This window comes from Pongo pygmaeus, chromosome 1, assembly GCF_028885625.2.
Source record: "Pongo pygmaeus isolate AG05252 chromosome 1, NHGRI_mPonPyg2-v2.0_pri, whole genome shotgun sequence".
In the NCBI taxonomy this organism is placed as follows: domain Eukaryota; kingdom Metazoa; phylum Chordata; class Mammalia; order Primates; family Hominidae; genus Pongo; species Pongo pygmaeus.
Genome location: NC_072373.2, coordinates 71,028,715 through 71,054,936, shown reverse-complemented (window position 1 = coordinate 71,054,936; position 26,222 = coordinate 71,028,715). Strand labels below are relative to the sequence as shown.

General features: G+C 36.8%; 2 protein-coding genes across 4 annotated transcripts in view; one reads left to right on the top strand and one right to left on the bottom strand.

Moving 5' to 3' along the window:
- The window catches only part of RALGPS2 (Ral GEF with PH domain and SH3 binding motif 2), a 195,825-nt gene that overhangs the window by 121,551 nt on the left and 48,052 nt on the right, over positions 1-26,222 (top strand). The window lies entirely within an intron of this gene.
- On the bottom strand, positions 1,215-24,269 carry ANGPTL1 (angiopoietin like 1). 2 transcript variants are annotated; one of them, XM_054459889.2, is made up of 6 exons: positions 23,752-24,269; positions 22,122-22,232; positions 17,963-18,811; positions 4,188-4,381; positions 3,273-3,543; positions 1,215-1,907 (listed from the first exon to the last, which is right to left on the bottom strand). In XM_054459889.2, the coding sequence occupies exons 3-6, from the start codon at positions 18,783-18,785 to the stop codon at positions 1,720-1,722; spliced, it is 1,476 nt and encodes a 491-aa protein (XP_054315864.1). In that variant the 5' UTR covers positions 18,786-18,811; positions 22,122-22,232; positions 23,752-24,269; the 3' UTR covers positions 1,215-1,719. The 2 variants fall into 2 exon arrangements, with proteins under 2 accessions (XP_054315864.1, XP_054315769.1); XM_054459794.2 differs by lacking the exon at positions 22,122-22,232 and having other exon boundaries at positions 23,752-24,126.

Sequence of the window (26,222 nt, the reverse complement as noted above, 5' to 3'; positions counted from 1 at the left end):
CATTCAGCCTAGTTTTCCAAGGTTGTGTGTTGACTTTCACATTCTAGTTTTAATAATATTCTTCTGTGAAAATTCTGTAAGACTTGTCTTTGATAAAGTTTTGAGTGTTTAAATGAAATGATATACTGCTTTCAATAACAGATGCCTTGGTAAAGTTTTATTCACTTAAGATTTGGTGTAACAGTTAGATGCCCAGTTCCTTCCAGGAATCTTATAACAGATTCTTTGGTTCTGAAGGAAGTGGAGAGGGACTGAAAAACCAGTTTAAGATGACCACAGGTAAAACAAAGAATAATACCACTGTGAGGTTTGGATATTTTGTTTGTTTCACCAGAAGTTTTATTTTGAGATGTGGCAGATGAAAAACATTGGTCATGTGGATGGACTTGAGTTGTCCAAATGATTATCTTCACATTAAGCTATTCCCATGCATAGTTTGCCTCACACATTTCAATTCGAGATTTTCTTTTTGCTTAAGCAAAAGTTTCATGAGCTATCTTTAAAATTTTAACTTCACAAATAAATTAAGGGAAGGTCACCTCTAAGCAGTGAATATATATTTCTGGAAGGAAATTGTTCCAGAAAGTCACTAGTAAAGTTGTTGATTGCAAAGATGAGTTAAAGACACTGTGAGACTAAGTGTTACACACACTGTAAAATGAAATTAGCAGTTTGGACTAAGCTATGCCCCTGTGGCTTCTGCTCTGGAGCTGTTGAATTCTCAGTATCGGGAAAACAGCCAACAGTTCCTTGAGTTTGTTTTAGTCCCACCTGTTCTAAGCATGCACTAATACTTGTAAAGCTGTCCAAACTTTCTGATTTGAATTGCAGATTGGTTGGGTTTTTTTTCTTTATAGTAGTAAGATCAGTAAATTAGAAAAAAAGTAATAATAAATTAGAACTATAATTCAAATCTATAGCACACTAAATATTCTGCATTTTTGTAATACCAATATTTTGCTGATTTTAGAACTACATAAAATGCATTTCTGGAGATTTTGGTGTTCAGCATATCATGTGAAGATAACACTGAAAAATTCATTCATAGATTTGTCTTTATAAATTGACCATTTAAATTATGCGTGCATTATTTTGGGGGTTTTTTATTTTTAAAAATGATATGTATTTAATACTGTGGGTCATGTTTTGGGAAAATCAGCATAGGATATATTATTAAGAATTCAGATTTAATCATTACGTGTGAAAGGCACAAATTCAATTTGAAATAACTTTTATTCAATGGAAGAAGCATTTTCTATTGGCAAAACTAGAGGTTTCTCCCTAATTTTCTGTCTATATTTTTATAAATAAAATGCATTATTTGGCTGAAATTGTAAAAATATTTTTTTCACTAGACGTTAGAGCAATCTTAGATTTTAAATAAATTGTTAAGTATCTTGAACATGTTATTTATGATTTAAAATATAGCTAAGATTTGTTTTACATTGTGGCAAATATTTACATTTTAGAAAACAAACTTTGTATTTAGTCAACATAATTTTTAAAATAACTAGGATGTGGATACACATAATTTTCTGCAGTAATTGACGACAGATGAAACTACATTTATAGATTCCCTTTTACAGTTACGGTAAAATTCATTTTAAAAACTTTATGTGTAGAAATAAATTGTGCCAAGTAATATACATGTAACATTTACATTTTTAAGAACTGAAAAGTACAAAGTTCTGTGTCATTTAAATTGGCGACTGTCTCTCTTCAGTCAATAGGCTTGATCATCATCTGAACTGCTCTTAAGGAGTATGACCCGCCTCTGTATTCAGCCCAGAAAATTCCATCTTGGTGCTTGCTTCTGTAATGGCCTCCTCTGTACCATACTCCATTTAGGTTAGAATGTGCACAGGCATTGTACCACCAGCCTCCTTTATGAAAGTGGGCGCAGTTTCCTTTGAGGAAAAAATACAGATATAAACGTAAAAGTTTCTTCTAGGTGTGGTACTCTGCAATCATAAAAAACTTACTCTACCTTTAATTTGAACTTCCCTTACTAATCCTAGTTACCTTTATCTTAGCAGTTTTGAATGCCTTCACTTATTTGATTGCTGTTGCATCAACTGCTTGAAAAATCACTTGAATTGCCTTTTTTTAACTCTTGCTCTTTGCTTGCTTAAAATGTACTTTTTTAAAAAGGGGGATTTAATTTTCTAGGTAGCAGAGTAGATACAAGAAGTGTTTATATGTGAAAGAGTTACAGAGGGAGAAATTGGGAAGGAAAGATACAGAAGAAGATAAAAGTCTGAGGAAAATTGAATTGTCAAAATAAAATAGCAAAAAATAATACAAAGTAAAATAAAACCAGCAGTCAAATGGGTTTCTGTAAATAAGACATATGTTATGGTCTATCTCTCCTCTTTTCTCGTTTACCAGTGTGAAATTGGTTAAAATAGAGACCTGTGTGCTGTTTGCCAAAATATAGCTGGAGAGAAAAACCAGTTTGGGGCAGGGATGGGGGAGAGTTGTTGGGTGGAGGGGAGGAGGGGATCTCTTTATCAGGACCAGAAACCTGGGTTAAAAAGTCAAAAGGATATGAAAACTAAATTTGAAATTATGTGGATGGTCTAGTTGTTTCTTTCTAATGAAAATATTAATTTCCCCTGTGAAGCAAGCTTTTTTGTTATTCCTATGCCACATGTCACAGTCATCTTGGTTTTCCCCCTCAAAGAAATGCTCTTACACCATGTATCCAAATTGCTTGCATCCTTCACTCCTTGCGACTCTTTATTCAAATGTTGCTTTCTCACAGTAGATTTTCCTGGCAAACCCATATAAAATAGCCACCATCCCAGGCCTTGCTGCCCACCACTTTCTATTTTCTTACTCAGTTTTATTTTTGAGAGTACTTATTCCCACCTAACAAATTGTTTTGTCTCTCCTCCAGTGAGTAAGCTCCAAAGGGCGGGAACTTTGTTCACTGTTATATCCCTAGCACCTACAACAGTGCCTGGCATGTGGTAGGTGTTCAGTTAGTATTTGTTATGAATTGTAGGCACTTGCACTTTATTTCCAGATTAATGTGTTTCTGTTTTGCTTTGTGTTTTTTTCCCAGAACTTTGTTTTTCACATAGATCACACTTTGGGATTACCTTATAGAAGAGATCCTAAAAGCTATTTCTTTCAGTAGGTTATATTTCCTGCCACAGTGACCAAAACTGACCTTTTTGAAAAGACTTTAGTAGCATATATATTAGTAGATTCTGTTTAATGCATAGAAGGTGATGATTCTACAAAGAATGAAAGTTTTTCATACTTACCTGCATACATATCTTTATCTCTGTCCAATGTGGTGAATTGTTTACCATTATGCCACATCATAGAATCCCCTGCATTTCCCTGGTAAGTTCCCAGGCGCAGTCTATAGAATTCACTTTCAGGTTCCAGACGAAAGCTACTGTATTCTGCATAGACTTTTTTATCACTCCAGTCTTCTAGTTCAATCAATAACTTGTAATTATCTTGATTGCTAAGCATATAGATATTTTCCAGTCCAAGCCAATATTCTCCATCAATGTTTCCAAACCCTTTCTGTTAATAAGTGAAGAAACATGAGTGCATAAATAAGTATAGAGATAGTAAACATTTTTATAGATAAGTGTTAAACATTCGATAGCATAAAGATATTGGCCATTTAAGTGGTAATGTGAGCTTCCATTTTAGTTGGTCACTTGAGTTTTATAAGCCACACATTGTCATTCTGTTTTTGTTTGTTTGTTTGTTTTTTGCTTCTGATATGTCAGTATTCATTTGCATAGCTAGCTTCAAATCCTACAAATAAGACAATGCAAATGAGAATAAAATTTAGCCATAGCTACTAAAAATACTAGCTAGTATACTACCCAGATCCTTAAAAAGGGTTCCTGGTGTCTCTCATATTCATCTAAAGAGCCCAACATTTTTTTCCTAATAGTAATCTTTGTAAAGTAGTAAGTATAAGTTATCCAGACTGAAGGGGATCATTTTAAAGTATATCTTCTGTTTCCTTTTTGCAATTTAATTTTGACTTTAAAACCAGAGATGAGAATCATTTTTTTGACAGATGTAGATAATGAAAAAACATATGGATAGTTATTTTTAACTGTGTGTCTTATTTATTGCATAGCATCTTGTTTCTTGCATTATTGCAAGAATGGGTTTGTTTTACTTCTGTTAGGTCTGCATCACTGATTTACCTTATAATTTTCCCAATTTCTGAAGAAGTTGACAGAGCCATCTGTTCTTTTCTGAATAACAGTCCAACCCCCAGGATCCAAACTGTTTTCACACCATAACTGCATTGGTCCATTGCTGTTTTCAGGTTTAATCATATAAATCCCACTGACCGAATGCCCAGCTTCTTTTGCTTGCTGACAGTCTTTGAATGGTCCTATAATTTGAATATCATTTATTATCAGCAAACTTAATATGAGAAGAGACATATTAAAAGTTTTTAATCAAGATTCTTACCTTTGTGTCTTTGTTTACAGTTACCATTGTCTATCATATACACAATATTATAAAATATAACTAAATAAAAGGGTGACTCCAGTTCTATCTGGAACATTAATTTGTTTCATTTTCATCTGTTCTTTTCTTTTCCATATATGTATATTTTTTATATTGTTATAATCCTAATACATGTAGAAAATTGGATTCTGTCTTAACATTTTCATGCAGCTATAGTCTCCATTCTAGCTGCATAATAATCCTTGACATTGATATATTTTTATTTCTCTATCATTGGACATTGAGGTTTTATGGATTTTTGCTATTATAAAAACACTGCACAAAGTGTCTTCATTCTTATTGAATTCATTTTTTAATATTATAAAAATGCTGAGGGATCGGTCTACTGGATCAGAGGATATCAGCTTATTCATAGTCCTAGATAGTACCCAAGTTACAGTTTTGGAAATTTGATTTCAGTGGAACATACTAGTACCTTGAGATACTCATTGCAAATGGGGTCAGTCAAATAAGTTTTAGAAATGCAAAATATTATGTTTCCCTTTTGGAAATTCTCAATGTACATTCACATATTAAAGACTGAAAAGCCCTGAAATAAACCAGATGCCGAAACTCATAGAATCTTAAATTTCCCCCAACAACACTTACTAACACAGCCCATGAGAATACATTTCAGGAATGTTAGCATAAATGACTATCTAAAGAGTTGTATCAATCTGTATGACTAATAGTAATTTTCTCATTTAACCTACAGTTACCTGGTGATAGTTTATAGATGTTCTAGAGATAGAACAATTAACTAAGGTCGTGTATCATAGAAGATGGTAAACCCTAGACATAAATCCTTGTCTAATCCCAGAGTCCCTGCTCTGAACTGCTGTGTTGCATGCATTTGCCCTCATGTTATTTCATAGTTTTAGGTATTCTCCATTTTTAATCCACTAATAATTTCTTCAGATTTTACAAGTGACAACACATCTTGTGAAATTACTTTTAGGGTGTCTGACTCTTGAACTTGAGATTTCCACATTTTTGGATCAGGTGAATATTCTTCAGTTTCATCCTTCTCCAGTGTTTTGAGCCTTTTTTATAAACATGCAAAATATATTCATGGATTTAGAAAAAAGAATTACTCTAAAGATCTCTTAGAACAAAAAATGTATAAAAATTCTGATTGTCAAATTTTATATTTTACTAGAAATATGTGAGAGTTTAGTCAAGTAAAGTTCTTACAAGAATTTCTGTACTATAAGGATAATAGGATTGTTCAAATTTTGAAAAATGTGTTATCTATACTTTGCCAGATATGGACAGTATTCCTTTTGGGTCTTACTGGGATAGAATTAATCTCATTAGGTAGTTACACAACTATAACAATAGAAGGGGTTCTTAGAGACTATGAGCTCTTCCTTGTAGATTGTTTCGTGAGGACAGAGACTTTTTTTTTTTTTTTACTTCATGTCATCAGTGTTTAAACCCTTAGGAAACTGTCTATAATTTTTTGTTGATTAAATTTCTCATTTTAAATACAAGTAAATTGAAAACTACACGCAAAAATCAAGAGGACATCAGTTTCTCTAGTCCAAATTTTTAGTATAGTTCATTGATATTTTTCTCTCTTAAATTTTTAAAAATTATAATGCAATGTCCATAAGTAGTACAGACTAGTAAAAATTTGAGAAATTGGAAAGCCTTATTTATGGTGTCTTTCTTGGGTTATATTTATTTTAGATATTGTATTTTTTAGTTCTAGAGTTGCAATTTGATTTTTTATAGTTTTTATTCTCTTTTGAGATGCCCTATCTTTGCATTCATTATAAACATATTTTTCTTTATGACATTGAAAATAGCTGTAACCACTACTTTAAAATTATTGTCCTTTCAGTTGCAAGTTTGCTGAGAGTTTTTATCATGAATGGATTTTGGATTTTTTCAAAGGTTTTTAAAATCTTTTTTCTTTTTTAATTTCTTTTCTAACTAGACACATCACAGGAATCAAAGGCTTTTTATCTGCCTACTGAGATGATGATAGGGTTTTTCTTTTTGTTTTTTGTTAATACACGAATTACATTGAATATATATATTTTATATATAATATCTAATATAAGAACAAAATGTAATATATATATAAGAACAAAATATATGTATTAGAACAAAGAATGTATAAAAATTCTGATTGTCAAATTTTATATTTTACTAGAAATATGTGAGAGTTTAGTCAAGTAAAGTTCTGTACTATAAGGTTAATAGTTTTATCCTTATAAGAATTTCTGTACTATAAGGAGAATAGGATTGTTGAAATTTTGAGAACTGTGTTATCTATACTTTGCCATATATATATATATATATATATATATATATATATGATTTTGGGTTTTGTTTTTTTTGGAGCGTGTTGCCCAGGCTGGAGTGCAGTGGTGTAGTCATAGCTCACCACAGCCTCGAACTCCTGGGCTCAAGTGATCCTCCCACCTCAGCCTCCCAAGTAGCTGGGACTACAGGCAAGTGCCACCGTGCCTGGCTAATTTTTTTCTTTTTCTTTTTTTTTTTTTTTTTTTTAAGAGATGAGGTCTTGGTACATTGCCTGGGGTGGTCTTGAACTCCAGGTCTCAAGTGAACTCCAGGTCTCAAGTCGGACTTCAGACTCCCAAAGTGTTGGGATTGCAGGCATGAGCCACTCCACCCAGCCTTTATATTGATTGTATTTTGAATGTTAAACCAACTTTGTGCTTCTGGGATAGACTCAACTTAGTGAAAGTATTCAGAGCCCTTAAACACTATACCTAACAAAGTAGTCATCATTGGTAATTGTTAGTTATTTTGTTTCTCCTTTATTCCTCATCTTAATACATAATTGTAGCTTATTTAATAAAGTAGCTTATTTAATATCTGCTTATTTAATAAATTTAATATAGCTCATCAAAGATGAATGTACAGTCATTTCTACTGCAGATAAATATTACTGAAAAACCTCATGTTCTGCAAATTCATGCATTAAAAATAGTAGCTAATTTTAGCTCTTAACATAATTTGTATTCAGCTGCAGTTACCTGTGGCACAGAACATTAATATGCTTGGGAAAAATCCCACATAAAGTAGTATAACCTCTCTGTTTTGCTACCACTATTCTCCTTTTCACTAGTCACATATGGGCTACTTCACATTATAGAAACATGCATTGTAGTCAAGTAGGAAGAAGGGTAAAGAGCCTATATTTCAGAAAAGATGATATTTACAGAATTTTAATTTCTTATGTGGGAGTGAGATGGAAGGAAAAGTGAATTATGACTCCCAGGTTCATACTTAGATTATTGCATGTAATGCAGGTAGTATATTTGTATACTTACAGTATTCATAGGCAAGGACTTTATCTTTCAGTATGTATCCACAGTTTGAGCCCACTTAGGAATTCAGATATGTAGATACGAAACTACGTGATTCCTAGTAGGCATGGTTCCCAGAATTCCCTTAGTTCTGCATTATTCTTTCAAGAAATGTCTTTTCTGCATCTGCTACAGGCTAAGGACTGTTTTAGGGTCAAGGGATAAAGAAACAACCTTAGAGTCAAGTGCGGGGTGGGAGAAGTCACAAGAAAGAGAGAATTCCACTATAATATGACAAGTACTTTGATGGAGTTATGTAGCGCACATGGTAGCAAAGTCTAAGAACTAGTTGAGATCTCTGAGGAGCATTGCTCTTACTTTAAAACCTATTAGTATTATAGTTAATGCACACATGAAAGTAGTTTTGTTACAACATATAAATATCTCATTTTATAAATTTGCATATTCTGTGTTATCTTTGTATTGCTTATTCTATGAATATCATTTTCGTAAATGTTTACTATGCATTCATTTGAGTATAGTTTTGACAGTTTACATTTAAGTATATATTCAAAGGTTGGACTTTTATTAGGTTATTTGCTTTGCTGCAGAATATTTAGAAACATCAGTGTTCTGAATGTTGACAGAATATTTGTCAAGTATCATTTGTTCCATAGAGCTATACTCATTTTTTGCTGTTTAATAGACACTCAGATGTTTAAAGCAAAATGGAGAGTTCTGGTTTTCTGAATCCAGCTTTGATTTGATAAGACTTCAATTATGCAAATTTAAGATTATCTTCAGCTTTAATTTTCTTTTTTTTGTTCCTCTTTCAATCTGAGCTTTTTTTTTTTTTTTTATGAAGTATTTATTGATCATTCTTGGGTGTTTCTCAAAGAGGGGGATATGGGAGGGTCATAGGATAATAGTGGAGAGGTCAGGAGATAAACACATGAACAAAGGTCTCTGGTTTTCCTAGGCAGAGGACCCTGCGGCCTTCTGCAGTGTTTGTGCCCCTGGGTACTTGAGATTAGGGAGTGGTGATGACTCTTAAAGAGCATGCTGCCTTCAAGCATCTGTTTAACAAAGCACATCTTGCACCGCCCTTGATCCATTTAACCCTGAGTTGACACAGCACATGTTTCAGAGAGCACGGGGCTGGGGGAAAGGCCATAGATCAACAGCATCCTAAGGCAGAAGAATTTCTCCTAGTCAGAACAAAATGGAGTCTCCTATGCCCACCTCTTTCTACACAGACACAGCAACAATCTGATCTCTCCTTCCTTTCCCCACACTTCCCCCCCTTCTCTTCAACAAAACCGCCATCGTCCTCATGGCCGGCTCCCGATGGTCGCTGTCTCTTCGGAGCTGTTGGGTACACCTCCCAGACAGGGCGGCCGGGCAGAGGCGCTCCTCGCTTCCCAGACGGGGCCGCCCGGGCAGAGGCGCTCCTCACTTCCTCCCAGACCGGGTGGCAGCCAGGCAGAGGCGCTCCTCACCTCCCAGACGGGGCGGCCGGGCAGAGGCGCTCCTCACTTCCCAGAGGGGGCAGCCGGGCAGAGCCGCTCCTCACTTCCCAGACGGGGTGGCCGGGCAGAGGCTCTCCTCACTTCCCAGACGGGGCGGCCGGGCAGAGGCACTTCTCACCTCCCAGACGGGGCGGCCGGGCAGAGGCGCTCCTCACTTCCCATACGGGGTGGCGGCCGGGCAGAGGTGCTCTTCACTTCCCAGATGGGGCGGCGGCCGGGCAGAGGCGCTCCTCACTTCCTCCCAGACGGGGTGGCGGCCGGGCAGAGGCGCTCCTCACCTCCCAGACGGGGCGGCCTGGCAGAGGCGCTCCTCCCTTCCCAGACGGAGTGGCCAGGCAGAGGCGCTCCTCACCTCCCAGAAGGGGTGGCCGGGCAGAGGCGCTCCTCACTTCCCATATGGGGTGGTGGCCGGGCAGAGGCGCTCCTCACCTCCCAGACGGGGCGGCCGGGCAGAGGTGCTCCTCATCTCCCAGACGGGGCGGCCGGGCAGAGGTGCTCCTCACTTCCTCCCAGACGGGGTGGCGGCCGGGCAGAGGCGCTCCTCACCTCCCAGACGGGGCGGCCGGGCAGAGGCGTTCCTCCCTTCCCAGACGGAGTGGCCAGGCAGAGGCGCTCCTCACTTCCCATAGGGGGTGGCGGCCGGGCAGAGGCGCTCCTCACTTCCTCCCAGACGGGGTGGCGGCCAGGCAGAGGCGCTCCTCACTTCCCATAGGGGGTGGCGGCCGGGCAGAGGCGCTCCTCACTTCCTCCCAGACGGGGTGGCGGCCAGGCAGAGGCACTCCTCACCTCCCAGACGGGGCAGCCGGGCAGAGGCACTCCTCACCTCCCAGCCGGGGCGGCGGGGCAGAGGTGCTCCTCACCTCCCAGAAGGGGTGGCTGGGCAGAGGCACTCCTCACTTCCCATATCGGGTGGCGGCCGGGCAGAGGCGCTCCTCACTTCCCCAATGGGGCAGCCAGGCAGAGGCGCTCCTCACTTCCTCCCAGACGGGGTGGCGGCCAGGCAGAGGCGCTCCTCACCTCCCAGACGGGGCGGCCGGGCAGAGGTGCTCCTCATCTCCCAGACGGGGCAGCCGGGCAGAGGCGCTCCTCACTTCCTCCCAGACGGGGTGGCAGCCGGGCAGAGGCGCTCCTCACATCCCAGACGATGGGCGGCCGGGCAGAGACGCTCCTCACTTCCTATACGGGGTGGCGGCCGGGCAGAGGCGCTCCTCACTTCCCAGATGGGGCAGCCGGGCAGAGGGGCTCCTCACATCCCAGACGATGGGCGGCCAGGCAGAGACGCTCCTCACTTCCTAGATGGGGTGGCGGCGGGGCAGAGGCTGTAATCTTAGCACTTTAAGAGGCCAAGGCAGGAGGCTGGTAGGTGGAGGTTGCAGCGAGCCGAGATCACACCACTGCACTCCAGCCTGAGCACCATTGAGCATTGAGTTAGCGAGACTCCGTCTGCAATCCCAGCACCTCGGGAGGCCGAGGCAGGCAGATCACTCGAGGCCAGGAGCTGGAGACCAGCCCAGTCAACACGGCGAAACCCCGTCTCCACCAAAAATACAAAAACCATTCAGGCGGGGTGGCGCGCGCCTGCAATCCCAGGCACTCGGCAGGCCGAGGCGGGAGAGTCACAGGAGCCTGAGGCAGGGAGGTTGCAGCGAGCCGAGATCACGGCAGTACAGTCCAGCTTCGGCAACAGAGGGAGACGGAAAAAAGGAGAGGGAGACCGAAGAAAGGGGGGAGGGGGAGGGGGAGAGGGAGCCAGCTTTAATTTTCAACCCATGTTTTGCAGTGGGCTTTGTGTTTACAGTTGGATATGTGTTAGACTTAGGGAAATGTAGTTGAAGTTCTTTTCCAGAACATATGGATAAAATTTAGCAGTGCCTGAAGCCATTTTTTTCTCCTCAGTAAAGATATTAAATATCAGAATTCAATATTTGTTTGTATTTATTTTTATAAACATACCATTAACCTGTCTTAGTCCAGTGTATATTGTTGATCCTAGCAGAAATATTTTCTCATTACTTGAAAATCTTACTTACTTTCTGCCCTAAAATTAGATTCTCTATTGTCCCTATCTTAAATGTTTTCACTGCTTTTTCTGTACCATAAAGAACATTGCTTGATAGAAATTAATGACAAATAGAAAATTTTAAGCTTTATTCTTGAGAAGCCAGATTTAATTTACACGTTTGCATATTTTCAGAAATAAATTGATATGTGAATCAGGAATTTGTTCATGATGATTCAAAAGGTATAAACTGGAATTACCTTTCTTTTAAACTAAGCATAGTATCAACTTTTTTTTGCAAGAGTCTTCTCAAAGCAGGCAACTGGAATTCTATACATTGAATTCGAAGAACCAGTCTCTCTGTTCCTCAATTTATGTGAGGATTAAAGTTTACATAGGGCTAATGAAACCATATCAATACCTCTGATTTATAGAAAGAAAAATGTTGACTAGTCATGCCACATTATTTCCCAAGATGTATTTATTAAGAACCCATATTTTGAATAGAACAGTGAGTTAAAAAAGAAAAAAGGATTTCACACTTTGAATAGCAGCTTTACTGGGAGCCATCTGTAACATATGTGTTCTTTTTCTGTAAAAAGAGCTTTTACAAAGAGAATTACAAATTACAAAGAGAATCCTTTTTGTGACAAGAGAAACAATAAACCAGTTCAGAGCTTTCAAATTATTGGTTACCAAGTAGGGTCTTTTGAGAGGTAAACTTTTCAGTTGGGTTGTGCATTAACTTTCAGTCAAATATATTCAACATTTCTGGAGTGGGAAGTTTGAGACAAATACTTTCTAAAGTGACAGTAGGATCTTTCTGTAATAATGTGAATTACTTAGTTTATTAACCTGTATGTTTAAACTGTATTTAGCAACCCAAACTTTTTTTTTAATTATTAAAGAATTTATCAATTACTTTCTCATAACTGGCTAATACAGTCATTTTCCAACAGCACCTTGGCTTAACTAGTTTTTTGTTTTGTGTTAAATGTTAGTATAAGTATTCCATTGAAACCAATTATACCTAAAAAGTGTATTAAGAAGCATTATAAATAATTTGAAAAATGTAAATATTTGATGATTTAAAATAAGCCTACCACTAAAAAGCATATTTTTAGTTTCTAATGACTACTTTCCAAGTTTAACTTTTTTTTTTTTTTTTTTTTTTTGAGACGGAGTCTCGCTCTGTCGCCAGGCTGGAGTGCAGTGTCACGATCTCGGCTCACTGCAACCTCCGCCTCCCGAGTTCAAGCAATTTTCCTGCCTCAGCCTCCCAAGTAGCTGGGATTACAGGTGCCCGCCACTACGAAGTTTTAACTTTTTAAGCTTACCGTTTATGTCCTCATATACCTAATATGACAAGGAAAGACACATAAAGGGAAGTGTACAAAATATGCAATGATTAATGGTGGTCAAACCATGCCACATCATACAAGAAGCACTTCTTTTTTTTTTTTTTTTTTTTTTTTGAGATGGAGTCTCGCTCTGTCGCCAGGCTGGAGTGCGGTGTCGCAATCTCGGCTCACTGCAAGCTCCGCCTCCCAGGTTCATGCCATTCTCCTGCCTCTGCCCCCCGCTCCCAGTAGCTGGGACTACAGGCGCCCGCCACCACGCCCGGCAAATTTTTTTGTATTTTTAGTAGAGACGGGGTTTCGCCATGTTAGCCAGGATGGTCTCAATCTCCTGACCTCATGATCCGCCCGTCTCGGCCCATCCACAAAGCACTTCTACCTGTACCCCCTCATTTAATCATCACAACAATTTATTTTACAAAAGAGGCAACTGGACCCCAGAAAGCTTTGCCAGAATCCAGGTTTACTGATACTCAGATCTATGCTTTTACACATGGTGAAGGAACTTTCTCCACTCAGCTCTCCTACAAGGAATAAACTTGTTTTTATAAATACGCTATTTGTAAAAGAGTAATTTTTTTAAATAAAAGACTAACCCAAAATGCAGGCACCAAATAACATTAATAGTTAAGAATTTCATTGATTGCAACTTGTCAGGTGTGTTATTACATTCTCAAACATTTTGTTTTTAAGGTAGAGAAGAAGGTAATGTGTTTGAAAAATGTTTTTTATCTAAATACTATTTTTTATAACTTCATGGGTTTTTTGAGGTAGATTTTTCTTATAACCATTTTTAAAGAAAAAAGATTGTCATAACACCTTTTATAAAATGTGATATGCATAATTACTGTCTTCACCATTTTTAAATGTACAGTTTATTAGCATTAAGAACATTTATATTGTACAGCCATCACCACCATCCTTCTCCAGAACTCTTCATCTTGCAAAACTGTAACTATTAACCATTAAACAACTCCCCATTCACCCTCCACCTAACATCTGGCAACCACAATTCTACTTTCTGTCTATGAATTTGACCACTCTAAATACTTTCTATAAGTAGAGTCATACAGTGTTTGTCTTTTGTAACTGGCTAAACACCTCTTAAAATATACATTGTTGTATATTTTCACCTTATGCATGTAGAGACTTTAGAATGACCACGTACCTCCATGTAAAGTACAGTAATAGTAATTTCTTGGTGCCAGAGCATACATAAGTACACCAGTAGCCATCCATCTTTACCCTTTTTGTGCAAGCACCTAAACAGCCTGAGATATTTTTTTCCAGAGAGATGTAAAAATAGCATAAGTGAATAATTGAGCACATTGTGTAAAGAAAATAGCCAGCCTATTTGTTGTTGCTTGTAGTAATTTAATTTAGTAAGAATCACAGAATAGTAGAATTTGAAAAGGACATTAGAATAATCCAGTCCAGCACTCTCATTGGACAAATGAGAAAACACAAACTGGTAGTGACTTACCCAAGGTCACATAACAAAGGTAATGGTGGAACCAGGTGTTCTTAATTCCATGCTCTTTCCCTTATATGTTCATTAATGTACTAATTAGTGTGGTAATTCTTATGGTATAGCAAATTATCCCTTTGAATTTAAGAGATCAACATTTATAGAATAAAATAAGTAAAAAGTTAATACATAAAACAAATAATGAATAACAGAAAAAGTTATCTGCCCTTAATTTTTGTGTCAAAGAAAGTTTCACTGGTGATAGGTACACCATTTTTTCATTAAAACAAAATGTGTTTAAGAGGATTTTTGACATACTAAATCCCTAATATGAGGTTTAATTCTGTAGCATTAGTGGGGTTTTTTTTGTACTAATGCTAAGTGTATAATAAAACATAGAATTGGTATGTTTCATTTTGTATAAACATTTTCTTAGAAAAGTTTGTCAGTGTTTAAAAATGTGAATAGTGATTTCTGCTAGAATTGGTTATACCATCCACTCAAGCTTCAGGGATCACATAGAATACTCCATGGCAGTTGTCTTCATACTTACATAATTGTATACCTCATCAGTTAAAAAAATTCACACAGCTCAATTATGTTTATTTATAACTTACGTATACAAACTACTGATAAATTATATAAAAGCTTACATAAAACAAAATTTTTAAAGGATATCAAAAGCAATTTTTTTTTCTGTTTTTTATTTCTATACCCAGTGGGTCACTTTATACACTGCATTTTCCTTTGGAAATCAAAGGGATTGAGGTTTGTTTGTTGTTGTTGTTTGAGTCTCACTCTGTCGCCCAGGCTGGAGTGCAGTGGTGCGATCTCGGCTCACTGCAACCTCTGCCTCCCAGGTTCAAGTGATTCTCCTGCCTCAGCCTCCTGAATAGCTAGGATTACAGGCATGCACCACCACGCCCAATAATTTTTTGTATTTTTAGTAGAGACGGGGTTTCACCATGTTGGCCAGGCTGGTCTCAAACTCCTGACCTCAAGTGATCCATCTGCCTCGGCCTCCCAAAGTGTTGAGATTACAGGCGTGAGCCACCATACCCGGCAAGGATATTAATAATGATAATCATTTACCTAATTTAATGATACTCTGGCCTATTTCTACTGTAACTTAGTATAAAATGAACAAATCCAATATGATATAATGTATTAAATTACTTTCATGAGGGTCTTTGGAATGACAATTTTAAGAAGCTCTATAAAAATGTCACCAAATCAGCTAACACATATTTAGCAACTGCAGATAAGACACAGTAACCATCTACCAGGAAGGAGCTTATAATATAGTTGGAAAGCCTCTTAGTTAGATGTATTCTGAGTGTATGTAAAGATAACTGATAATTTAAGAGGGACTATACAAAATGTCATATGTATGTTACAGAGAGTAGAGGTATTCATGGAGAGGAACAATCACTTCAAACCTGTGGGCGTCAACAAGGGCCTCAAGGAGGAGTTGCATTTTATTTATTTATTTATTTATTTATTTATTTGGTTGGTTGGTTTGGCTTGAGCCTTATTCTTTTGAGTAGGCGGAAAGCATGAAAATATTTAGGGGAAAATGAGTGAATTTATTTTATTGGAACGATGGTTTTTGTGAAGGAAACTAGTGGAAGGTCCGCTAGAAAAGTAGGCTTGATTCTTTAGGAGGACGTTATTCTTAGCCAGACTAAGCAAATTGGACTTTTTCTGTTTGCAGAAGCAGTTAGGTGAGTAGTTTAAGAAGATGGATCTGCTGGCAATGTAAATATATTTTGATGGAGAGAGAAAACAGAGTTACACCAGTTGGCAAGCTATTATACAGTTCATAGTAAGAACTAACATTTGAGTGCCAGGCACTGTTCTAAGCACTCTTCAGTTGTTAAATCTTATGAGGTAAATACTGTTATTCCCATTTCACAGGTAAGGAAACTGAGGCACAGATAATTTTCTTTCCCCTAAGATCACACAGCTGGTAGCCTATGGAGTCTCTGTCTTCTAGCTGCTGCTGTGGATCATTTGAATCTAAATGAGAGTTCTGGCTCTGAATAGAAATGAGGGACATGCACACAAGAGACCAAAAAGGAGACATGGGTAGAATTCAGTGGACTGTGTATGGGGCAGCTGGGGAAGTATCAAAGATGAGCCAAGCTCATCTGGAAATGGATGACAACATTAATCAAAACAGAGATGTTAAGATCAAATGGTGAAAAGACAGTTAACTATCTTCCAGGAGCATTCAGACCAGCAAGGAGACAGACGTATAAATAAATAACTTCAGTGTAATATATAGAAGACATGTTTAAGAAATAGTCAGTGATTTGGGGAAAAAGCCACCTAGGTATGTTTGTTTGAATCTGGAAGTCATAACATCAAAGGTATTATTTGAGTTAAGCCTTGAGATCTGCTAAATTGACAGATAAGCTGAAAGAAGGTGTTTCAATAAAGAAAGCAGTAGCATGTGAGGTAATGGTGAAATATCCAAATGCAAACATCTAGCTTTGGTTAAATCAGAAGGGAGAGCTACATTCAGGAATCATCTGAGCAGTGGTCATACTTGAAGCCAAGATATTCTAAAGTAGAATATCTTGAAGAAAGACTTTAAGGCATAGAAGGAAGAAGATGCCAGTGAAGGACCTAAAGAAATAGGAAGGAAGGAAGAATGTTAAAATGTAGAAGGCCAGGAAAGCAGGGCTGTGAATAGCCAAGTGGTATTCACTGACAGAGAGATGAAACCACTTCATGATATATTTCTTTCTAGTCTTTAGTCTGTGTTTTTATTGTTATTGTTTAAAATTATTTCATAGTATACGTTTTATGTCCTGCCTTTTCAATAAGTGAATGGGCTGCAATTTATTTACTGATTGCTTTGGGGCATTTGGGTTTTCCCTTCCACTCTAAGGAAGCAAATCAGCTTGTAAAGGATTCCGGGGAATTAGTTATGAGAAAATGGATGCAAGTGTAAAATAAACATAAAATACTGAATTCAGAAAGTTAGCAGTGGGTTTAGTAAACTGAAACAAAGATGAATTATTCATCTTTGTTTTCTGGACACCTATATCAGTGACTGACATTGAATGCATGAGGAGAGAAGAAATGAAATTTAAAAGTAGAGTTTGGAATCATGCATGATCAATGCAATAGTTTTTTTTTTTTATAGTAATGAACATTTATATTTCTTAGGATACACAGTACTAATTGTTTGTTTAGCCTTGGAAAATAGGAGGGATACCTTTTCTTGAGGCTGAGGGCAAGAAGGCATGGCTTTTGTACAGATGCTTTCAAGATAAGAAAGAACAAAACCCAGGACCTGATTAGACTTACTCAGTATAGTAGTAGTTGAGTCATCTGCTGAGAGTGGAGATAATGAGGTGCAATTACAGCTTGAAGAGAGTGAAAGCAAAATTTTACATGTTTCTTTTGAAGAAGATGATGTACAAGCAGCAGGAAGTAAATAAAAGAATTGTCGGGTATCAATGACGACCTAGCTAGAAGCTGATAGGATGATTATGGTGCGCAGGAGTGGTTCGGAGTGGAGCATGTACTTATTCCTGTCTCAAGAATAGTAGCCCCTCGATCATAAGAATTTGGATGGAAGCCTGGTTTTTTTCACAGAGTACATTAAGTTTTTATAAACTCCTGGAACTTCAGAGCTGGAAGAGGAGATGTATTTAAGTTCAATTCTTGATATTAATAAAAAGCAATAGAAATTTTAATGTACATGTATAACATCGCAAAATGAAGAATAAACATTTATTATGAGCATTGTTTCATAAAGCATAAAAGTATAAACCTCATACTCCCTCTTTTTACAGTAAGAGGTAACTCACCTTCATTGATGAAAGTTACCGGTGGTATCTTGAAAGGGCTTTTGGTGGGAGAAGTTGCCAGATCAGCTGGTGGCATTAAATCTCTGGGATAACCTGGATCCCTCTGAATCTCGTTACCTCCCAGCAGACCAGGAGTATACTGATGACTGTTAGGAATATGTTGTGGCACCACCTGGACAAGTGGGGGGGACACATGGGTGTCTTGTCGGGAAAATATCCTCAAGCACTGTTCTTCCAACAAAGTGATCATCACAGATTGGTTATTGACAAGATCAGTCAAGGAAGCGTATTTCACCTCTAGTTCCCTGTATCTTGTTGCCATCCTCAACATTTCTGTGGTGACATTGAGGATTTTGTTTTCCAGCTGGGAAAGTTCAAGTGAATTATCCCTCTTACGGATAATCTCATGTAATAGTTGCATGTAGAGTTGAGTAACACGAGAGTTCATGTTACGGCTTTCCTTTCTCAGCAGCTTTACTTCATTCACAATGTTTCCATCTACATCCACCACCAGTTGCAGAACATCTATCTCTCGCTTCTGCCTAGAGAGCACATCCTTCAGGTTTTCAAGGTCCATCCTGGTGATCATGTCTTTAATGGTACTTGCATCTTGCCCCTTGGTGTTGACACAGATTGGCCCTGTTATTCTTTGTTCAGGTACCAGGAATGTGTATGCACATTTCTTTGCTTCCTCTTTACCATCTGTGGCACGAGGGTATCTTCTCTGGTTTATTTTTTTAATTTTGAATTGTCCACCTCTGCAATGTCCAGCGTCCACTAGTAGGAAGAATAGCACACCTAGGGTCCAGGTAAAAGCCTTCATTTTGAAATGAGGTTGTAAAATGATGTCTTTTGAAAAACAAATCAATGAAGGGGGAGAAGCAAAAATAATTCATATTAATCTATGTTAAAGTCAGTAATATTAAAAACTATCTGAGAGAAAAACTGAATATTTATTGGTGGTAATAGTTTAGGCTAGAATTAACTTTATTAATTTCTTAAATTTAATATTAAGTTGTAATACTTTGGCATTTGTTTAAAGATTAGGTTTGAGAGAATAACTCTTCCAGCTACCACCTTATTGTAATCCTTTTTGTTCCCCAGTTTATTGAGGAGATTTTGGTCAGTGTCTACTCTGTGCAAAGATACACTGCTAGTGCTGTTGAGGCTTTTGAGACCCTGATAAGATAGCTTTCTCACCTTTAAAAAGCTCACACCTTAAGACTATGAATTAACTACAAACTAGTGTTTGTAAGGCATTAATTAAAACATTCTTGCCTAACTAGTATTAAAATTACCAGGTGACTTTACTAGCCAATGTTTTAGATTCATACCATGCAATTCCAATTAAATTGATCCTCTGTAATAAATTATGTCGTCTTCATTAAAATGTTCAATAAAGTTAAAGATTTTAGGGAAATCTAAACCCAGATAGTTTTAGCATCATATGCTTTTTATTTTTATAGCATCTCCTTTTGGGATTAGTGACAGGTTTTAGAATGATAGAATGCTCACAGTCATTGTGGGTAATTATATTTCCTGAACCGTAATTATATGTACTCTAAGCTTACAGATGATTCAGCGGGTTTGTTCTTCTAACAGAAGTCCTACTGAACTGTATTTTAGTAAAATGTTAGTAATTTTCTACAACCATTACCCAGGAAAGAAACATATCTGTAATTGAATATGAATGTCAGAGTTGGAAATGCCTTAGAGACCCTGTCATTCAAGAACCTCTTTGTACTCAGTGCATGTTGAAGGCTAAGGCCACACAAGGATTAGAACCAGGTCTAGATCGGGTTCTCTGACCCATAGTCAGTATTTATAGAAGCAGCATATATACTAAAATATGTGCTTAGAATGTTTCGTTTTTGCTGTAGCAAATGAGAAATACTTCTTTGTAATACAAATTCTTCTGAGGAAACAGTTTCAAGAGCCAAGACTTTTTCCTTTCTCTCTAGTTAACCTCCCACAAGAGTAGCAGCAGTAGAATGAGTAAGGTATGTTCACTCTGTCAGATCTACTAACGAGCTGGTCTATTACAGGCCACCTTTTCACTCTTGCGAACTTGATACCTATCTGCCATTTTTGAAGGATGGCAGTGGATACCCTAAGACAGAGCCTTTCTGTCCAAATTTCCACATAATTACCTGTTTCTTGATTTAAGAAACCACATCCTATGTTGTTTATGCCTGTTATTAATAACAACACAATAACAGTAATTAATATTTATTGAGTGCTTGTTCAGCGTTAGGCACTGTTTTAAGCCATTTTCATGTTTTACTTATTACCACAACCCTATGAAGTAGATTATTATGATCCCCACTTTCAGATGGAAAACTTGGCATCCAAAAGTTAAGTACCTTATTATCAAGAGTCACACAGGTTCATAGTGATGGAGCGAGAATTTGAATCCAGGCTGAAGACTTCAGAGTTCATGTTTTCAATCCCTTATATTTATGTAACTTAACACATGTTAACTATTTGCATTGTAACACTGAAGTAATGCTGTATCATTTTATAAAGGAGGAAAATCCTTGAGAAGCTAAATCACTCAAATGGGATTCAAACCTTCTACTCCTAACTTTTCTAGACCTATGATTTTTACCCTAGTCATGTCATAACCACTGAGGAGTCTTAAGTTTATGTTTCTGGTTTTTCGCTGGCTTTTCCTGGTTTATATCCCTTTTCATTGACCGGTTACTTAATTATGCAAAAGTATTCATGGATAATTTTTGGTAGAACTTGTGTCCACGTTCTGCCAAATCATTTTTTTACATCTCAAACTCTTCTGTGGCAATTTCTTTCCTTCCACATGTATTCTGTCAGCTGATAGTTATATATCTAACCTATGATTATGGACCCCTCCCGAAAACAAAGGTCATGTCAATGAAATATAGACTCTTATGTTATCGTCATGAAGACTACTGCTACTTTCACTTTCTAAAACCATGTTCCTTTTTTGGTATTTTTCAATTGAATAGTGTCTTCAAAATGGGTAGATAATGAAAATAAGGCAAATATAGATGGAGTATGGAGAATTATTATTATTTTACTAACAAGAGAGGGAATGAAAACAAAAGATAGGGAGGACATAACAATCTGTATTTCTATCGAGGCCTTCTTTTGCTGACTGATAGCCAAAGCACATGTGGGTATTTTTTTAGCTTTTTATGTTTTCATACCTTGCTTTCTGACATATATAGAAAATTTAGAAACAGTCATCTATTTTATTTTTAAAAATAGACTTTTACTATATAGGAGTTACCTATACCAAAAACCGATAAAACGTTTATTATATCTCCAGATTCGTGGACTTTAGATATGGGTTATTTTAAAAACTAGGGACAAGAAAATAAAAGCCGTCATCCTCCTGGGCACATGCATATCATTTTTCCTATATATTTAATTTAACTTACTACTGCTAAAGTCCATTCATTTTAATACTAGAATGGAAACTCTTAGATCATAAAATTATTTTACTTAAATAATATTTACTATGAAATAAACTACCAAAACAAGGAAAATGCAGGAAGTAATATAAAACTCTAAAACAAATAGAATTTTATGAGCAATATTCTGATTGAACAGCTTGTATTAATACCAGACACAGATTTTTATAGAACAGCTAAAAGCACATCATCCAAGACTGCTGTTAGGACTTTGCATCAGTGTTGTCATTGAAGAACAAAAAACACCAAAATGCTAATCTAAATTAAAATAAAAACAGCTTCCTTGTGTGTATTCTGCCTTGGCTCATTGTGGTTCCTATAAGATTAAATCATAAGATAAATCACTGTTTACCATAAGAGAAAGTGATCTAAATTAGCATTTAAAGGAGGCAACTAAAAGTTTAGTTTTTAAATAAATATAATTTTTTTTAATACAAAAGTATTGGCTTCACTGTCACTTAAAGCAGGGCAAGGAGCCACATTTCTTAAGTAGTAGACTAGCTACGTCAGGAGTAAAGAACTGGTTTTAAAAATACATTTACTGTTAATGTTTTCTAAAAACATTCTTTTATTTAATATTTTCTCACATATGTTCATTTTTGAAGCAAAAGATCCATAAATCTATGTTACCTCATAAAACTTTCTGTATATGTTAAAATTTTCCTAGGCCCCAAGAGAATGTTATAAATTAGTTATAGAATACTTACGTTTAAATTTAAGTCTTTACTTGGTTGTTTTTAGAAGAGGAAAAAAAAGTCCTCTATGCGTTGGGTTAATTTTATTAGTAGCTTTTCTCTTCATAGTTGCTATATTGCCAGCTAGTAGAGAGAAGAAACGAAAGTCAAGATTTGCCTCCTTTCAGATGGTAAACTCATAGAGGCATTTAACTGGCTGTGTCATGCACTGAAAACAGCATGAGGCAATGAAGTTAAATTTATGAAGCATTCAGGATATGTTAGATAAAGAATTTCTAGATTGTGAAATATGTTCTGGGAAGAAACTTGAGAACAATCTAATCCCCTGGATATATTTAAGAAAAGGATAAATAGTTATCTGTGTGATTTGGGGTTCAGATTAAATGTCTGCCTTAAGACAGCGTCAGTAAGAACTGAGGCTTAATGAAGTCCTGCACTTTCCATAGCATGCAACAACAAAAAAGAGAGATGACAGTATTTCAGATCTACTGTTGCTTGGAAATTTTGTTAGAATTTCTTGTAAAAATTTTAACAGAAATCCTGCCAGCATTTACAGTTTTAAATCTTTAAGGAAAGGACACGAAAGCAAAGTTGGAAAAAATTTTAGCTTTACCGTTATTTGCTTGTTCAAGATTCTTAACCGTTAATATCTTTAATTTTTACAAGGCCAAAGGAGCCCCAAATCTAACAAACTTAAGTGTCTTTGGTTTAAGGCATACTATTGGTAACGAGTAATTTTATCTTTAATAGTTTTTATAATGCATGTAAAAAAAGCTCCCAGATAGAATATTGAAGGAAACCTCTTATGTGTGCTTAACAAAATTATTTCTATCTAAAATATTACATATTTTTGGCCTTTTAGTCATGAATTTAATTACATCTTCTGGGTTCTTATTTTCTATTGTTAATACTGACTACTTACATAATGCTTTTTTGTGTATATCAGTAACTTAGCTTTTCCAAGTGATTCCATTTGTAGCAAGTTTAATTTTTGTCATCCAAATTAAATTAATATTACATGTAAGCCTGGAAAGCTATTTAAAATTTTGAGTTGGAACAAGAAATGCCATAGATTAATCTTAAATCTGTACAAGAATTTCTGCTTAATATTTGGTTATACTGTAATTGAGGTTTTGTTGCAAAGACTTTCAACTATTTTTATATCTTAGCTTTGTTTCATGACTACACTCTGAGAAATCCAACAGTTTATGTATATCTTCAGCACACACTCTGTAGCTGCAGGAAGAGAAACTAATTGTGTTCACGACTATTTAGTTTGTATTCCTTTGTTTTTAATCATTGTGCTGTAAGCCTTATACATTTAATCTGTTACTTGTTAAAATTTCTTTCTACTGTCACTAAAGCACTTGTTTTCAGAAACCCAGCATGGCATGCATGTATCAGTCTATAATCATATACACTAAACATCATTAAATTGAACCTCAAATAGTGCATTAACCATTGCACAGTACTTAATGTTTTTATGTCAAGTTGCAAGATAAAACCTTTTTCAGATGAGATAAACTGTAGTATATTCCAAAGGTCTTTGTTTAGTAAAAGATTCTGAAATTTCTACTACAAATATAAAATAGTTATGCATTTGCTATACATGATATTTTTAAATAAAAGAAATATTAAATACCTTTTTGTATCTGTTGATTCAGTGAATCCAGAAACTTGCTGCCCTTATTCTTGATTTTGAAAATCAGTGTAGAAGTTTGTTCATCTGTGACTTTAATGGCAGCTGCATTTTTGTTTTGGACCGTTGAATCCAAGCTGTAAGAAGGAACTTCTTTTTCCTTTTACAATACTAATCAATTGAATTTGACAAGCCACCTATGTAATTTTAAGTAGTATAGTGGAAGTTCTGGTCTGTGGGCTGTCTTTAATCCTGCAGAGAAAGCGTTGTGGCTTTGCTGTGTCTGCCACATGGAGAAATGCAGTAACCAGCTGCAGCTGACCCAGATTGTATATACAGTACCCCTGAATAGTGATTCCCTCTTTCTCAGTAGACTCAAGTTCAGCCCACATATTACATCACCAAAAATTGCTGGAGACTGGGGGCGGGAATCTCCTCTTTAGGATTTCCTCTTTGTAGCCTTAAATAGGGGGGTGGGATCAGCAGGAGGTTGAATAGTTTCGAACAAGGAGAGATTGTGTGCAGGTTGAAGGAAGGGCACCATCTGGAAACAAACTATCATAGTTCAGCGGACAATTATAAAACAAACATTTTAGTCTGCTGGCCAGAGATCTTTTAAGTTGAATACCGAAAAAAAAATAGTGCTCCACTTCACTTAGAAGTAGTTGCAGGCTGATGAGTTTGGTTTTTGTTAACAAAGAACAAGAGCTAGACTTTGTCAGGAGGCAGCCACCTAAATAATGTAATACTCTTTATAGCCTAGAAGAATTTGTAAACATTTTACTTATTAAGTTGCTAATGAAGGTTTTAAACTTACAAGAAACTTGATGTTGTTGTAGTATGTTATGTCTTAACTGTGTAATGTGTCTTAAGATAAAACAGCCTTTATATATAATTACCAAATGTAAGTGAAATTCTTTCAGATGCTTAATACTTTTAAATATTACATTCTGGTGTTACATAATGTCATATCCTCCTATTCTACAAAATGACCTCTCTTCTCTCTAAAAGGTCATTCTTGTTATTAATTGATGTGGTGTGGTTTAAAAACAAACATAACCGTGAACTGAGTAAAAAACAAGGAAGCTCTGACTCTCCACTAGCTATGTGAACTTAGACAAATCACTTTACCTGCCTCTGGCAAGGTTCTTCTGCTATGAAATAGGGTGGTGGAAGAAATTAATAAGTGTTGAGTACAACTATACTATTGTATTTCATTAATTGAAGAAATGTTAAGTAACTCAATAGCTGAGGAAACACAAACTTAGGCTTAAGTAACTTAGCTTAGCACTTAAGTACTAAGTAGCGGAACTGGGATTTGAATCTAATGCCAAAGCATTATGCCACACTCTCTGTCATTGATTACCTAGTTGCTGTAAGCTGCTTCTAGATAAAACTTTTGGGCTTTCTCTACATACCTATGCTTTCCCTTCCTTATTGCTATAGCTTGTGCTGTGTTTCTCTTTCTGTTAGGCCACACTGTTGATCCACATCCTTTATTTAAAGTCTGAGCTTATTTTCTACCTCTTTCACAGAATCGTTTCTTTGAATTCCTATGCCATATATAGGTATACCAGAGGTTGCAAACACAAGGGCCTAGAAAGGCAAATGCTCAGAAGAAGAATGGAGCAGGTAATATAAATCAGTGAAGTAAATCAGTAGTAAGATACTGGAGGGAAATGAAGTTTATGGCAAGCTGGCGTCCTTTTGGTTAATTTAAAGGGATCTGCCTGCACCTTCTCAACTGTACTTGTGGCCATGAAGGATTATGAGACAGTGTTGCCAGATCTTCCCATTATTCAGGAAAAAAGAGCCATTTAGAGTTTTCCTGTAATACTTCCTGATTTTAAAAAACATTGGGACAGATGTGCTGCCAGCTTCTGGCCTCTGATTTGTATTATGTATCGTTTCTTGAGCATTCAGTAATTATGTTGTAGTCACTAATGGCTTAAATCTGGGAAAAATAAGAGATAGTAAATTCTTTCTGAGCTTTTAAATTTCAGCAGTTTGGAGCTTTCTAACTTGAGCACTTAGTAATATCACTAGTCAGGGTAGGAAATTGGAATGACAGGTATTTAGGGACAAATTATGGTTAGATATGTTAAATTGAAAATGAAAGTCAGGAGCTCAGTTATATGGAGAGATTTGAAAGTCACCAGCAATTAGATAGTAGCTAAAGCTATGGAACCTAAGATACTAGAGAAAGTTCATGTAGAATGTAAAGGAAGATTAATGACAGACCATGATACCAATTTCCAGGAAACCAGCTTCCAAGAAACATGAGGAAAAAGAAGAATGGTGGGGGCTTAGGGGGAAGATAGGAAAGTTCAAGGTAGGGAAACCCTGAGAACTAGACGAGAATGGTTACAATACTGCAGAGAAATTACATAGGGAGGGGAGACCAAGAGAGATGTTTTAATGTTTAGAATGAGAAAGTTATTAATGCCATTGCCAAAATAAGTGATACATACAGA

What these genes read in the sequence shown, in the direction of transcription:
- ANGPTL1 (XM_054459889.2), bottom strand. Translation starts at nt 18,785, where the DNA reads ATGAAGGCTTTTACCTGGACCCTAGGTGTGCTATTCTTCCTACTAGTG. An exon ending in GAAATTGGGAAAATTATAAG is followed by an intron (nt 3,544 to 4,187) that starts GTAAATCAGTGA and finishes ACTTATTAACAG; the next exon opens with AAAGGGTTTGGAAACATTGA. An exon ending in AGATAAAGATATGTATGCAG is followed by an intron (nt 1,908 to 3,272) that starts GTAAGTATGAAA and finishes TTTTCCTCAAAG; the next exon opens with GAAACTGCGCCCACTTTCAT.